At 34.4% G+C, this 14421-nt stretch overlaps 1 protein-coding gene across 4 annotated transcripts in view; it reads right to left on the reverse strand.

The window, feature by feature from the left end:
- Window positions 1-14421, reverse strand: part of STAM (signal transducing adaptor molecule) — a 69581-nt gene that overhangs the window by 11610 nt on the left and 43550 nt on the right. For 2 of the 4 annotated variants that reach the window (XM_004380558.2, XM_023735073.1), the window contains 6 exons: window positions 13638-13732; window positions 10056-10144; window positions 5656-5743; window positions 5155-5209; window positions 4509-4662; window positions 2323-2498 (listed from right to left, as the gene is read on the reverse strand). In XM_004380558.2, coding sequence (XP_004380615.1) covers window positions 2323-2498; window positions 4509-4662; window positions 5155-5209; window positions 5656-5743; window positions 10056-10144; window positions 13638-13732 — 657 coding nt within the window. Of the gene's footprint in view, window positions 1-1615; window positions 1854-2322; window positions 2499-4508; window positions 4663-5154; window positions 5210-5655; window positions 5744-10055; window positions 10145-13637; window positions 13733-14421 lie in introns of those variants that run through there. The other 2 variants (XM_023735075.1, XM_023735074.1) reach the window with 2 other exon arrangements.

The following is a 14421-nucleotide window of genomic DNA, read 5'->3' on the forward strand; positions in this document are numbered from 1 at the left end:
TCCACCAGCAAAAAGAGTACAACTTGCTGAAGGTTCAGATGATGGTTAGCATTTTTTAGCAATAGAAGTATTTTTTAATTAAGGTATGTACATTGTTCTTTTAGACATAATGTTATTGCATACTTAACAGACTACAGTATAGTGTAAACATAACTTTTATATGCACTAGGAAACCAAAAAATTCACGTGACTCGCTTTATTGCGATGTTTGCTTTATTGTGGTAACGTGGAACCAAACCTGCAGTATCACCGAGGTCTGCCTGTATAAAGGTGAAAGAGACTGTTCCAGCCCTCAAGATACTACAGTTTAATGGAGACACAGACAAGTGAAAAGGCAATTAAAAGTCAGTACACGGTGTGTGGAAGGAAATACAGGGTTCTATGACAGCACATAGAAGGAAAAGTGTTAGAGAGGTGGGAAGGCAAGGAAGGCTTCTAGTAAAAATGGCAGCTAAGCTAAGAACTAAAGAATAAACAGGAATTAGCCAAAGAGGGCAAAATATTCCCAAAAAATGCTCTCTAAAAAGCATCTTTTGAAATGAACATGTGATTCTTGAGAAGTGACACTGATAGCTATTCCGCAGTGTCAGGCACCGGAATACAGCACAGGCCCTACACCACTGACTGTATATAGTGACTGCAAGGTGCACAGACAGAGAAATCCCCAGAGTACAGCAACAAGGTGATACAGCTCTATAGCACGTCACAGTTAAAGTCCTACCAACATATTATCTCATTTACAAGGATAAACTTCCAAAGGCCCTGAACTTTAAGAATGGGTCCCAAGTAATCTCCTTCCACTAACAAGATATTTAGAGCAGTATGTGACATAGTAAAACAGAGGACTAGCAGGGAAGGTGATGGCATTTCTGGCTAATACTAAAATATCTAAGGGGTTCCTGGTGAGCAGTGGCTGACTTCTCAGTAATACCTACCTCTATGTACTTTGTATTTAGCTATAAAACAATCCTTCTAAGAATAGCTGCTCCCTACCCGCCTATTTTCCATATAAGAGTATTCATTTTCACCAGATTTCAACCGTAGGGGAAAAAAAAGCAGCTCTGAGACAGAGAAAGCTACATCTAACATTTCTTCCTGAGCTATACAACCCAGTAGGGAGGGCGCTGCTTCTTGATGCTACAACAGGCCTCTCCATTACCCTCTTTCTTAAGGCCACTTCAGAATTCTAGACGTGGTAACAGAATAATGCTTAAAAATCCCCAAGCATCTCTAAAGTGTGACTCTTTGTTGATGAATAATACAATAGTGAGGGCAATACAGGAGCATTCCTGGGCAACTCCAACACCAATGGAAAGGTTCTAGAAATTGTGACTATGCCCTACAAACTTCGGTTGCAAGTCAGAGTATCATTAACTTCTAGAATATGTGCTAGTGAACCCTTAAAGACTACCGTTTTTTGCTTCAAGGGGAAGACTTCAGTTTAGAGTCCCACTGAATCAGAAACGGCATCTACATAATTAATAAGCATTTAACGACATGATAAAACCAAAACCAAACCTGTTACCATCAAGTTGATTCCGACTCATAGCAATCCTGTAGGACAGAATAGAACTGGCCACAGGGTTTCCAAGCCTGTAATCTTTACAGAAGCAGACTGCCACATCTTTCTCCTGTGGAGTGGCTGGTGGGTACAAGCAGCCAAGCATTTAATCACTGCACCACCAGGGCTTCTTTAATTACATGACAAGGGAGCACTATAAGTAAATGATGAAAAATCTTTTAAAAACTGGGCCTCTATCATGTCATATTCAACTACTTGCCTCATGAACCACAGGGACATATAGCTGCTTGTACCTTCTCTTTTCTACTGGTGGATCTTCCTGTAATATAAACTAAATTCCAATATAAGGCAAAAAGGAACTATTTGTCTTTAAGACGTAGCCCAGAAGTATAAATTCTAAAACAATAATGACAAAAAATTTAGATTTTATATCAAATTTTTGGAGAAATGATAAATTATCAAATTTAAGTTTCATTAAAGTCTTTATCAAACATAATCACAGATTCAAATAAAAGCAAAACCATAAAAACTTACGATAGGAATATAAAAACTATGGCACTAAAAACAAGAGAGAGCTGTTTAGTGAGTCAGTAAAACAGACAGTAGCTTATTGGCTAGTACTGAAATACCTCAGGAGTTCCTGTAGACCCCACTCATCATCACAAACAGGGCTGACCATTTGGCAACAGTGCTGTCTACCACTGTTTTTTCTTATCCCATTCTTACGGTTACAGATGATCAGGGAGCACTTAAGAGTTTCAATAGCACTAACTCTAAACAATAGTCAATAATCAAATTACTTAGGATAAGAAGTCTGAGCCTGCTGACTAGGAAGGGGTGGGTTTGCAGGTGGTGGAACCGCTCCTTGGCTGAGAGAAGACAGTTGCTCTGGGGGAAGACCATAGCTCTGGAGGTGGCTCATCTGTGCATTCCCTGCAACCAGATAAGCACCACTTTGAGGAGGCCCTGGATATACCTAGAACAGTTAATGATAAAGCACATTAGAGAAGAAATAGACTATTTTCTTACAAGTCAATGTTATTAAAATTTGAATTGGTATATCAAACTTTCTCTCTAGAGGTATTCAGTTATAAAAAGAACAGTCACATCCCTGGAATTTTGGGTTTTTTAAAAATCACTTCTGTTGACAGGCATTTAAACATTTTCCACTGAAGCAGGCATCTGGTAACTTTTTTCTTTGGGTAAACTTAGCTAAATTCATGTTTATTTCCATACAGAAGTAGTAAAAGAAATTCTCTTGAAACTTTATGCTAATATAATCTCTATTTTGAGTTGATATTTTAGGTACCCCCTTAAAATGAACCCTAAAGGGTGGTTTAAAAAAAAAAAAAAGACCTCATTGCCATCGAGTCAATTCCAACTCATAGTGACCCTACAGGACAGAGTAGAACTACCTCATAGGGTTTCCAAGGAGCGGCTAGTGGATTCAAACTGCGGACCTTTTGGTTAGCAGCTGAGCTCTTAACCCCTGTGCACCAGGGCTCCAAAGGACAGTTAGGTAGTGTATTTGAGTTCATTGTTTTATATCAATAGGCTACATTTACCTGTGGATACAATCTACATTTCCTACACTGCAGTTTATTGAACACAAAGCAAATAAACTTTCTAAAGCTGAGGTCAGCAAACTTTTTTTTGTAAAGGGCCAGATAGTAACTACTTTAGGCTTTGTGGGCCATATGGTCTCTGGCACAACTATTCAACTCTAGCAATATAGAAAGTAGCCATAGACAATGTGTTTAAAGGATTACTGTGGCTATGTTCCAAAAAATACTTTATTTATAAAATCAGGAGACAGGCTAGATTCATCCCTCAGGCCATAGTTTGCCTATTCCTGTAACCAAAAAAAAAGTGTTTTTCTTTTTTTAAATCTAAAAAGATTGAATGCTTAAATGCCCAAAACCTTAAACACATATAACATTCTAATTTTTTATAGTATTCATTAATTCTTCCATTTCACACATTTGAAAAAGAGAACTCCATTTTGTATGTAGTAAGATTGTTACCATGGGTCCAGAGAGTAACACTATCACCAGGAAACAAGTACAATTATCCTAGCACTTCTGTTAAACTACGTGACACACTAAACACCGCAATTCAAAGGTCTTCATTACAAACATATCCAAACCAGTGCTCATAACTGTACTTTATTGTACTTCTCAAATTAAACACAAAGTTGTTTTGTTTTGCACAAACTGATAATCAAGACCGTTGAGCAGGTATCATCCTAGTCCCAGGTGTCTCAAGCCTGGCTGCTCATGTCCAGGCTTCTGGCCCCCATTTCAGAGGAAGAAGCTAGTAGGGCATGGATCAATTAAAAAAATATTCTGAGTAATGTCTGTGACCACTCTGCATGGATAAAACAGAATGTCTGGCTAATTATAACTTCCTATAACCTGAAGTTATTGAGTTTGTAGAAAAGGGGCTCTTGCAATAATTGCTTGAGGTGAACAGAGAAAAAAAAGGCTCTATGTTGCATTACATGCATTCTCACATACAGGAGGGGAAAAAATAACAGGCTAATATAGCTCACTAAAAAACTGTAGATACTCAGAAGAATTTACTAATAATTAGAAATTCTACTCAGAGGACAAAAACTGTAGTTCTTAACCAGATAATTAGCTATGACTCTTTTAAAATATACAGATATTTGGGCTTTACTCCTGAAGACTGATTCAGTAGGTATGGGGTAGAGCCAAAGTATCTGTATTTTTGAAAAGGGGCCAAAAAAAAAAAAAAAAGCTTGATGGGTGAGATAGTGATGTGTATCCCTGGACAAAAGCAAAAAAAAAAGGGGGGGGGGTCCTACTTAGTTTATCATGCATTTTATCTGTCAAGTAAAAAATTCTTTTAAACTTTATTTTCATTCTAAACATTACTTTCATAAAGTTTCGAATTTTATAAAAAAAAAAGTTATGCCAAATAATGTCAAATGTAAACGGATATACCTGAGTTTTTAAAAGCTTACCTGAGAACCAGGAACACCAGATGACTGCATATAATACTGCTGATTCTGTAATTTCGCATACATGGAATACATTGGATCTTCATTCATTAACTTGGTATACAATGAAAGTGCTTCCATCACTTTTACATTAAGTTCTGAGAGTTCTGAATGTTTTCTGAAACATGACACAGTAATTTGAAACATAGTTGTTTATATGATACAATGTTCTAAATACTCACACACATTAAAATGTCAAAAATAGTAGAACTGACAACACCAAACATTATTAAAACATTAACTTTGTGACAGAAGATATCCTGTATTTTAGCCCCAAGACAACCAAACCTCTTTAAGGTTTAGGCACTGTGCTGGGAAAACTCTAGCTTATAACAATTCATTGTACCTTGAAATATTTAGGCTTCCCTAGTTACTAACAGATGGGGGCATTTGTTGGCACTGGTAATGTCAAGTTAGCAAAAGGTGATTACATTAGCCAAGCACTGATGGGTCAAAGCACAAGCAGAAAACAAGTGAACCAGAATTAGTTCCCTTGGCTTATCTTAAAAAAAAAAAAAAAAAAAATGCAGATATATCCCATCATGTAGTTTAGAAAGAACTTCAGGGAAGAAAGTATACAACATACATGCAACACATGTTCTTTTTTTACCTATCAATATCTTCCAGCTTTTCATCAATGAGAGGTCCCATCTGGTGACACATTGCTAAGATGACAAGAATTGAAGAAATGTAAGAAAACACAGCAAAAGAAAGCAAATCTTTGATAGATACTCACATAATCTAAGGAATAAAGGTTTTAATTTGGAGTAATAAAAGTTGTATTAATTAATCTCAATCCTAAAATTGATTTTCTTAATGTAAGTTGGTGACAACTTAATCTAAAATATTGATCTCAAAATCTAGAAATACTAGTACACGACCCTAAAATGTTGAATAAAATATTTAATTTGGACAAAAAGGTATACAAATTCAAATTCAACCAAAGGTTTAAACTGCGTATAAAAGCGAAATTGGGTCAAGGAAAAGAGAGAAATGTAACTTATTCTTTATATTTTTCTTAATTTTATTTAAATACAAAACCAGTCTGTAACAGAACACTAGATATAACCTCTACTTTTTGTTTGCAAGATAAAGGGAAAACAAGGTTTACCTTCTAGATGAAGTAACTCTGGTAAATCTGGTTGATCATCACTGGGATCTGTACTTTGCAACATCTGTAGCAACTGGTCCATTTTATCCTATGGGAGTAAAATAGTTAATATAAAAAGTAACAAATCTTTATAAATGAATAGAGAATTTCTGTAATTCATAGTTATGGAGACACCAATTTTGCTTTTATATATTTAATATCCATGTATTCTCTAGTACCATATAAAGTCAGAGGCTTGAAAGCTCTTCCTACTCATTTTTGAAACTGCTAACAGAGATTCTCTAAAATAAGAAAAAAACAGAGCCACATTTACACTTACACATGTTCTTCAATCTCCTGTGTCATGCTAGTGGATTTCGGTGAAATTCTGTTTGGAAGCAGCTGTACCCTTGCCAAACAGACAGGTGTAACATCCCTCTCAAGAAGTCAGTGCTTATGACTAACAACTCAGCTATATTATAGCTGTTCTCCTTCTAAGTAGGGCCATTCTACATTTTCTTTCCACCAATGCTTCAGTTTGTCACAAAGGGAAGAAGGAAGACTTGTGGTTTCTCTTTTTTTGTATGTGAGAAAAGTTGGAAGGTGTTTCAAATCAATGATTCACATCTATTTCAGAGACTCGTTTGTTGTAAGGGCCAACGGAGCTAATGAAACCATCCCATCATATGTATTTATATGTATGTGTCATGGATTGAATTGTGTCCGCCCAAAATATCTGTCAACCTAGCTGGGTCATGATTCCCAGTATTGTATAATTGTGTACCATTTTGTAGTCTGATGCGATTTCCTTATGTGTTGTAAATTCAATCACTATGATCTAATAAGATGGATGAGCAGCAGTTACACTGATGAGGGATACAAGACTGGACAGTGTCTTAAGCCAATCTCTTTTGAGATATAAAAGAGAGAAGCCAGCAGAGCCACATGGGAATCTCACACCACCAAGAAAGCAGCATCAGGAGGAGAGCGTGTCCTTTGGACCAGAGGTTCCTGCACTGAGATGCTCCTAGACCAAGGGAAGACTAATGCATCATAAGAATCTTCCTACAGAGCCAACAGAGAGAGAAAACCTTCTCCTGGAGCTGATGCCCTGAATGTGGACTTGTAGTCTACTGGACTGTGAGAGAATAAACTTCTGTTTGTTAAAGCCATCCACTTGTGGTATTTCTGTTATAGCTCAGTCTCTTTCCAGTACTCGTTTGAGCATTGTTCACCTGAACAATATTATTATTGTCATTAATTCCCTAAACAATACAGTACTGTGTAACGACTATTTACATAGCATTTACACCGTATTAGGTATTATAAATAATCTAGAGATGATTTAAAGTATATGGGAGGATGTGCATAGGTTATATACAAATACTACACCATTTTATATAAGGGACTTCAGCATTTGAGGATTTTGGTATCTCCAAGGGTCCTGGAACAAATTCCCCAAGGGTACCGACGGATGGCTATACTAAATTAATTACAAATGGTCATGCTATTGTTATACATAAGTACACATGGTAAGCAATTTAGACTAGCAATTTCTAAGCAAAGCAGTCATTTAAAACCAAATAAAATTTGAGATGAATTCATCAAATTTTTTACAAGTGTTAAAAAAACATTTCCCAAGTCAAAAGAATTCTGCATTTTGAAATGGATACTATTTTCAATATAAAAGTCATAATTTTCATTTTAAGTAGTCTAAAAAATGAAGGCATATGTCAGTTTGTAACAACAAAAAATATGATAAAATAAGAGAGACAACTAACACTTGGATAATTTTTGTTTCATTGGTTTATGAACCACTATTCCCTATTTCAAATTATCTACTGGCAGAGATAGGGTTTCTAGATAAACCACATGTCCGACCCTACATGCATGTTCTTGTGCAATGCAATCGGCCAAACACTGCTTTCCCTGACCCAGTTGAATTCCTTGGCTCTTCGCAGTCTCTAGAGTCTGTTTCTCTATGAGTGGTCTTCAAACTTTCTACTCCTGTCTCCTCTAAAAGAATGCTACAAACCTAAAGACCCTACTCATATTTTAAAAATGACATCACACTTTTCACTAATAGGGTAAAATGTTACAAAGGATATGATTTACAGCACATTTGAAATATTAACATTTTAAAATAAAACAGTCTTTTAAACACACTTTTAAATAATCCAAAGAATTCAAACACCATAGCAATTTGTACCCACCATTATCATTTAAAAAAAACAATGAGCAATCTCTGTCAGGAATTTCAAATGGTTCATGTTTCTCCTTGACCTTAACATATATCCATTCAATTTCCCTTACAAAATGTTAGCCTAATATAGTATACTTGAAGGCCTTCTATTGATTTCCTTATCAAATATGTTTGCAATAAAAATATGCATAAGCATTGTGACAATGCTCTAAATATCAGAAAAATTCATCTGGGTAAGTTAACAATTCCTAATAGGTAAAAAAAAAAAACAAAAACACAACCATACTTCAAATTTTGAACAATAAAATGAACCAGGGTTCAGCATCAATTCTATTCCTATTGTTTGTTTTTAAAGATGAATGTGCTGAGAAATCATGTTTATATAAGTAAATGAGTTTTATTATAGCAGTATCATTCAATTCTTTGAATATCTTCTGAGTTTTATGCCAGAAACCACACTGACTTGTCATTAAAAATTACTTTTAATGATCTACTAGATGACAACTCATTTTGGTCCTCCTATTTTGTTGATAACAAAAAAAATAAGAAATTGTTCTGAGTTGTGCTACTCAGTCATTAGAGCCATTACTTTCTTAATACCAATACCAGTATTTGAAATTTCCATGAAAATTTATATAATCCATATCAGTATACCACAGTAAGCTTCAGGATGATAAGGAGTAAGCCTTTCTTCTGTAAAGTGGGAGAGGGAGAACGTAAAAGGAGAAGTGAGGAACGAAATGACAAGAGATGATAGGAAGTGTTCTCCAGGAGATAAATTTTAGGAAAGAGTACTTATGGACTGAAAAAATTCTCTGAAAATGATCTATACTCCAGGTCAGCAAACCTCTTCTGTAAGGGCCAGATAGTAAATGTTTTAGGTTTTGAGGTCCATACCGTCTCTGTTGCAACTACTCAAAGCTGCCATTGTAGCCCAAAAGCAGACATTGACAGTACATAAATAAATAAGCATGGCTGTGTTCCAATAAAACTTTATTTACTAGACAGGCAATGGGCCAGATACGGCCTGCAGGTGATAGTCTGACGATCCCTGATTTATACAATGTAATACTCAGAAAATTCTGGATGGTTTGCTAGCTCCATAATTTAATAGTGTACTATTCAGTTAATTCAATACAGTTATGTTAATATTGTTACTCAGAAAAAGCAAACCATTAATGATTATGAGTAGAAACATGCTTAAAGCTGGAAAAGTTAACCAGTTTTAATTTTTTTATTTTTTATTTAAATAACAGCAAAAATTTCTGAAAAGTTTAAGTAAATAGAATAAATTAACTTAATCAAAAGAGTCTTAAGTTTGAGCTCCCAATAACATAAGTTTAGGTACTATTATCTGGCTCTAAAAAGTATATGAATTGTCCCAAGTTGACACTATATTTTCAAACACAATCACTGAAAATACATATTATTGTATATAGATGCAGCAATGACATATGAAGATATTTATCATAAAAATTAGCATAAGCTTTTTCCCAAATACTAGAATGTGTTCAATCCAAGAAGGAACCATGAGTTATTCCCAATAATATTCAGAACACTGCTTTTACGAAATGGTTTACATAAAAATAATTTAGTGACATTTTATTTTTAAGAACAGGAATTCATTTTATTCTTTCAACAGATAGTCAGTGACCCATCTCTTCCTGAGTAATATGCAAGCAATCTTAATATCCATTGTTGGGTATATGAGGAAACAGGTACTCTCACATAATATTGATGGGAGTGTAAATTCCCATTTTGGTGAACAAATTGGCAGTATCTATTAAATGGAAAACACAAAGTCCCTTTAACTCAGAGGTTCCACTCCTGGATATCTACTCTAAACTCTAAAGAAACAAAAAGACAGATGCTCCAAAAATAAAGGTGACTACAATACTGTTTGTAATAGTGAAAAGACCTAGAAACAACCTAAGCATCCATCAACAGAATAATTAAATATAATACGGTAAGTCCATTCTATGGAATCGGAAACAGAATATAACTACAATAATGAGAAAGAATTAAATGTGATGGTAAGACAAATGGGATTGGAGAGGAACTTTCAAGAAGAATCTCTGCTTAGTCTATCGTGTTTGAACTCTTATAACAACAAAAAAATACATGCATTATTCAAGTAATCATTTTTTTTTTAAGAAGTCAAGAAAAACAATTCAATTCAATACAAAATAACAACTGCTATCACCGAGGAAGCACTTACTTCATCAATAAAAGCTGGTTCCGGCTCTGGCTCTATTGTCTCTACCTGAACATCATCACTAAATTGTACCGTCTTCTTCTCCGTTTTAACTGTAAAATATGTAACATTTATCTTTTCCTTATAATAAATTTAAAATTTTATTTTAAAACACTGTAAGTTCCAAGAAAGGATTTGACTTTTTCTTATATTCCTACCAAGTTGAGAGACTCAATTTAAGGCATATTTGGGTTATAGATTTAGGCAATAATGACAGAACATTACTTTATGAAATCCTGTCAAGGTTTCTTAATTTTCTCTTTTAAAGACTATTTTTTCATAATAGATAATTCATTAAAAATAAAAGTAAAATTCCTAAAACAAAGATTAATCACCTACCATATATCAGAGTTTAGTAAATTAGTGGACAAAAAAGCAAAGTTTTGCAATGGCATAAATAAACTCTACAATGTCAAATAAATACTCTTTTTAAATTACCAGTCCCTTCAAAGAGAAATCTCTTTTGATCAAAAAATTATGCTACTTTAATGTAATAAACTGGAAAATTAGTTAGATATTTCCTGGCATATCACTCATAGACTTCTTATTACGAGAATGACGTCTAGGCCAATGGAGAACTTTGTGAGTGGCTTTGGCAGGGATCTGAATTTTCCACTAAATCAGTCTGCATTTTCTAGTTAACATTATGTTTGTGATGAAAAAGTAGTTTATTAAAGGATCAACAAACCATTACCCTTCTAGACTGCCCACCATACCAATCTTTAAATATCATTTAACATTAATTAGTAAATATGAATTATTAATAAAGCAATTAACTTTCTCTAAAACAATACAGAGAGACATATATAGCTTAAAGGAATAAACTTACTTTCTGGGTAACGACTACTTTTCATCCTTGTATTAATGAGGTCAGTATTCATAAAAATATTAAAAATCAAGATGGGAGAGAGGCAGAATTAAGAAAGGGAAATAATATTCATTAAACTATTAAATATGTCTGGTGAAGTATTGCATTTCTCAAAGAATCACAAAGCAATCCTATGAGATATGTCCATATTATAGATGAGGTTAACAGTGCCTTAGGAAGATTAAAAACTCTTAGATAAAAACCAAAAAAACCAAACCTGTTGCCATCGAGTTGAGTCCAACTCATAGAGATCCTATAGGGCAGAGTAGAACTGCCCCACAGGGTTTCTAAGGAGTGGCTAGCTAACAAATGGCAAAGCCTGGATCAATGCCTATCTGGCTCTAGTGGCCTACACTATTGGAATCCGGCCTGTGATTTCACTGAGAACAAGTCATATCACTTAGTCTGCACTGTGTGCTTCCTTATGAAATGAAAACATTTTAATTTCCAATGTAAGAAATATATTCACCCCATTCAAATTGTCATAAAGCAAAAAGCTACATACCAAAACAAGCTTCAGCTGATCTCATTCTCTCCAGAGGGAAAAGAGACATCTACAACAGATACTTTTGCTCTTTGTATCTTGAGCTATTAACAAGTACAAAGATGGGATAGCACGGCATTGGTTGTGACCCATAAGAGAACACACGGCAGATTTCATATTCTAATGGCTGACTGACTATGCACCAGTTTACAGCCCTTTTTCTTATAGGGACAAATATTATCAACATGTATTTATATATATAAATATATAATACATATATATATATGTATATATATAATCTGATTATTTATATTGATATAAAGTATACTTATAATGTACTTATATTTTATACTTATAAAGCATATTTGTAATTTATATATTAGCCTTGTCTTACATTCCAGATAGTTTTTCACAAAAATTTTAAAAATCAATAATCTAAGTTTCCACATTGAAAAAACTAGAAAAAGAGTGAAATAAACCCAAATATATACGTATGTGTGTGTATGCATGTACGTATTATACAATGCAAAGGACTTTCATTATACCTTATTAGATCTACAAAACAAAACTGGGCTAAGTAGGGCAGGTATTTCCATTTGGCAGGTTAAATGAAGTAGACCTCTATTTCCCCATTTAAAAAAAAAAAAAAATGTTATGGGGCTCATGCTAGCATTTTTCCAATCTTGAAAACTGTAACCCCATTACACAAGCCTATGTGCATATATCTCTCTTTGAGATGGTTCAGAGGGAAATATATGAGAAGAACTAGAACACTCATACTGAAGCTGCATTGCTGGATGATGGAAAAAAATAAGACATGAAATCTCGGACTTGAGACATGAGATCTTGAACCAAAGTCTAAGACAACTGACTTTCCAACAACTGACTCAGGACGAAAAAAAAAGGAAAAAGAAAGAAACAACACTACCAGTCCAGGTTAAAAAGGTGACACACTGCGTACTGCCACTCAAGCAAGGTTCTACAACACATTTTTGGGTTCTAACAAGAACTTCATTGAAAGAATGGGTATCAGAAATCTGTCTCTACAAAAGTGACGCAAGACATACTGGCAATAACTAAGAGAGGGTATCATTTTATTACAGATCTGTAATCTCTGGTTTGTTGTTAAAGCCTTCTCTTGAAAGAGAAATGCTCTTATGTTTTTACAGAAAAGTTATCTCTTTACTGTTACATATATCACTCATTCTATAAATATTTATGCAGTATGTATTCTGGGTAAGATTCACTACTAGATGCTAGGATGACTAAAACAAAGACCCTTTCCTAAAATTTTTGTAAACTAAAAAAGACCCAAGCATCCTTTGGTTTAAACTTCTATTGATCACTTCTATCTGGTACTACAGAAAGACATTTCGCCAGATAAGTAGTTACCAACTTATATGCAAAAACTCTTAAGAATTCTAAACAATTCAATTGCTCATAAAATCTTTCTAGACGTAAACATATTTCTGTTTTCTTAAAGAGAGGGAGGTTACAACAAACATTTCTTGATGACTCAAAGTCATCACTATGAAGATTCTTTAGGAACAGTACTATATGGATATATAGTGATCTGTCCAATACTTATAGGCTATTGAAAGTTACATCTCCTGCAACTATTATGCCTGTCACTAATACCCCTTTTCTTCCATGGCCTCTCTTTCTAGTTCGTTTCTTGTAGCTGGCAAAGATTTAGAAATCAAACAAAAAACGATTTATATGATTAGTTAAATAACTGTTAGTATGGCTCCTTGTGAATATCTGACATGGGGGCTTAGGAAAGCCATTATGCTGCTTAGAGGCCACTGCTTCTGAGTCTGGGGCTAGACCCTAGAGAAATGGTCCCAATCTTTGAAGAGATGCAGAATCCTCTTTGAGGTTACATTGCGTTCGTCATATTTTTATCAACTGATGATAAGGAAAGTACATAACGTATGAATTCCATAACACTTTTAATGGATTTGCAATCGCACCTATATACATCTGATAAAGAAAAAAGTCCACAGTCTATCTAAAGATAATCTTGGTAGACAGGTAATTTCTGGTAAATAATGTGTCTAGGGAGCTGCATTTTTAAGACACCTTGGAGGTACTAACATTTGCAAGTCACTGCTCCAGAAAGTTAAGCTTAATTAACTTTCATTAAGAGGAGAGTTATGGATTATCATCCACTGACATACTGAAAAATACTTACTCATTTCTGGTTCAGCAGTGAGATCTGCAGTCACAAAATTAGAGGGAAATAACCCCATGCCTTGATGGGTTTCACCTTTCCACCAGTTGGGGTCACTATGATGAATAAAAAAGAGTGTTTTACTATAATCAAGATCCTTGTCTCTATTAATCTTTATTTTCTATACTGTTTAACTGACATTATTGCCAGATGTGAATCTCACAATAATCCAATGAAAGAGGTCATGAATATATCTTTATTATAAATAAGAACTGAGGCCTCAGGGAAGATAGGAAGCTATTAAACATACAGTTCTTTGTTTTTTTGAAGGTTGGTGAACATTTAGAGAATCTAATAAAAAGCTATGAACTCTCTCCCCCAAAAAGGCCCCCATACTTGGCAAGCCCCTCAACAGAATACATATGACTGAAAACACCATATGTAGCAGAAAACATTTACAAGGAACACACTTTCAGGGATATACCTATGTTCACCACTATATCCCCAGTACCTTGTACATGGAAAGCTAGCAAGCACTCAGTAAAAATTTTTGAGTAAATAAATGCTCAGGATTTTGTCCAATTTCCAGCTACCAAGCTCAAACTTTACCCCATTTTCTTCCACTCAAGAAACCTTAAATCTAATTTCTTTTTAAAAACCACTTCCAAATTTTAGTACTTCATTATTAGTAACAATTAATTTTCAATAAAGTTAAATATCATAAAGCTATAGTAAAAAAAAAAAAAGATGTGCTGTATCAACCGTCCTATGATGATCTAAACTTATAACTCCACGTATAATGAAT

Source organism: Trichechus manatus, unplaced genomic scaffold (genome assembly GCF_000243295.1).
Source record: "Trichechus manatus latirostris isolate Lorelei unplaced genomic scaffold, TriManLat1.0 scaffold00075, whole genome shotgun sequence".
Lineage (NCBI taxonomy): Eukaryota > Metazoa > Chordata > Mammalia > Sirenia > Trichechidae > Trichechus > Trichechus manatus.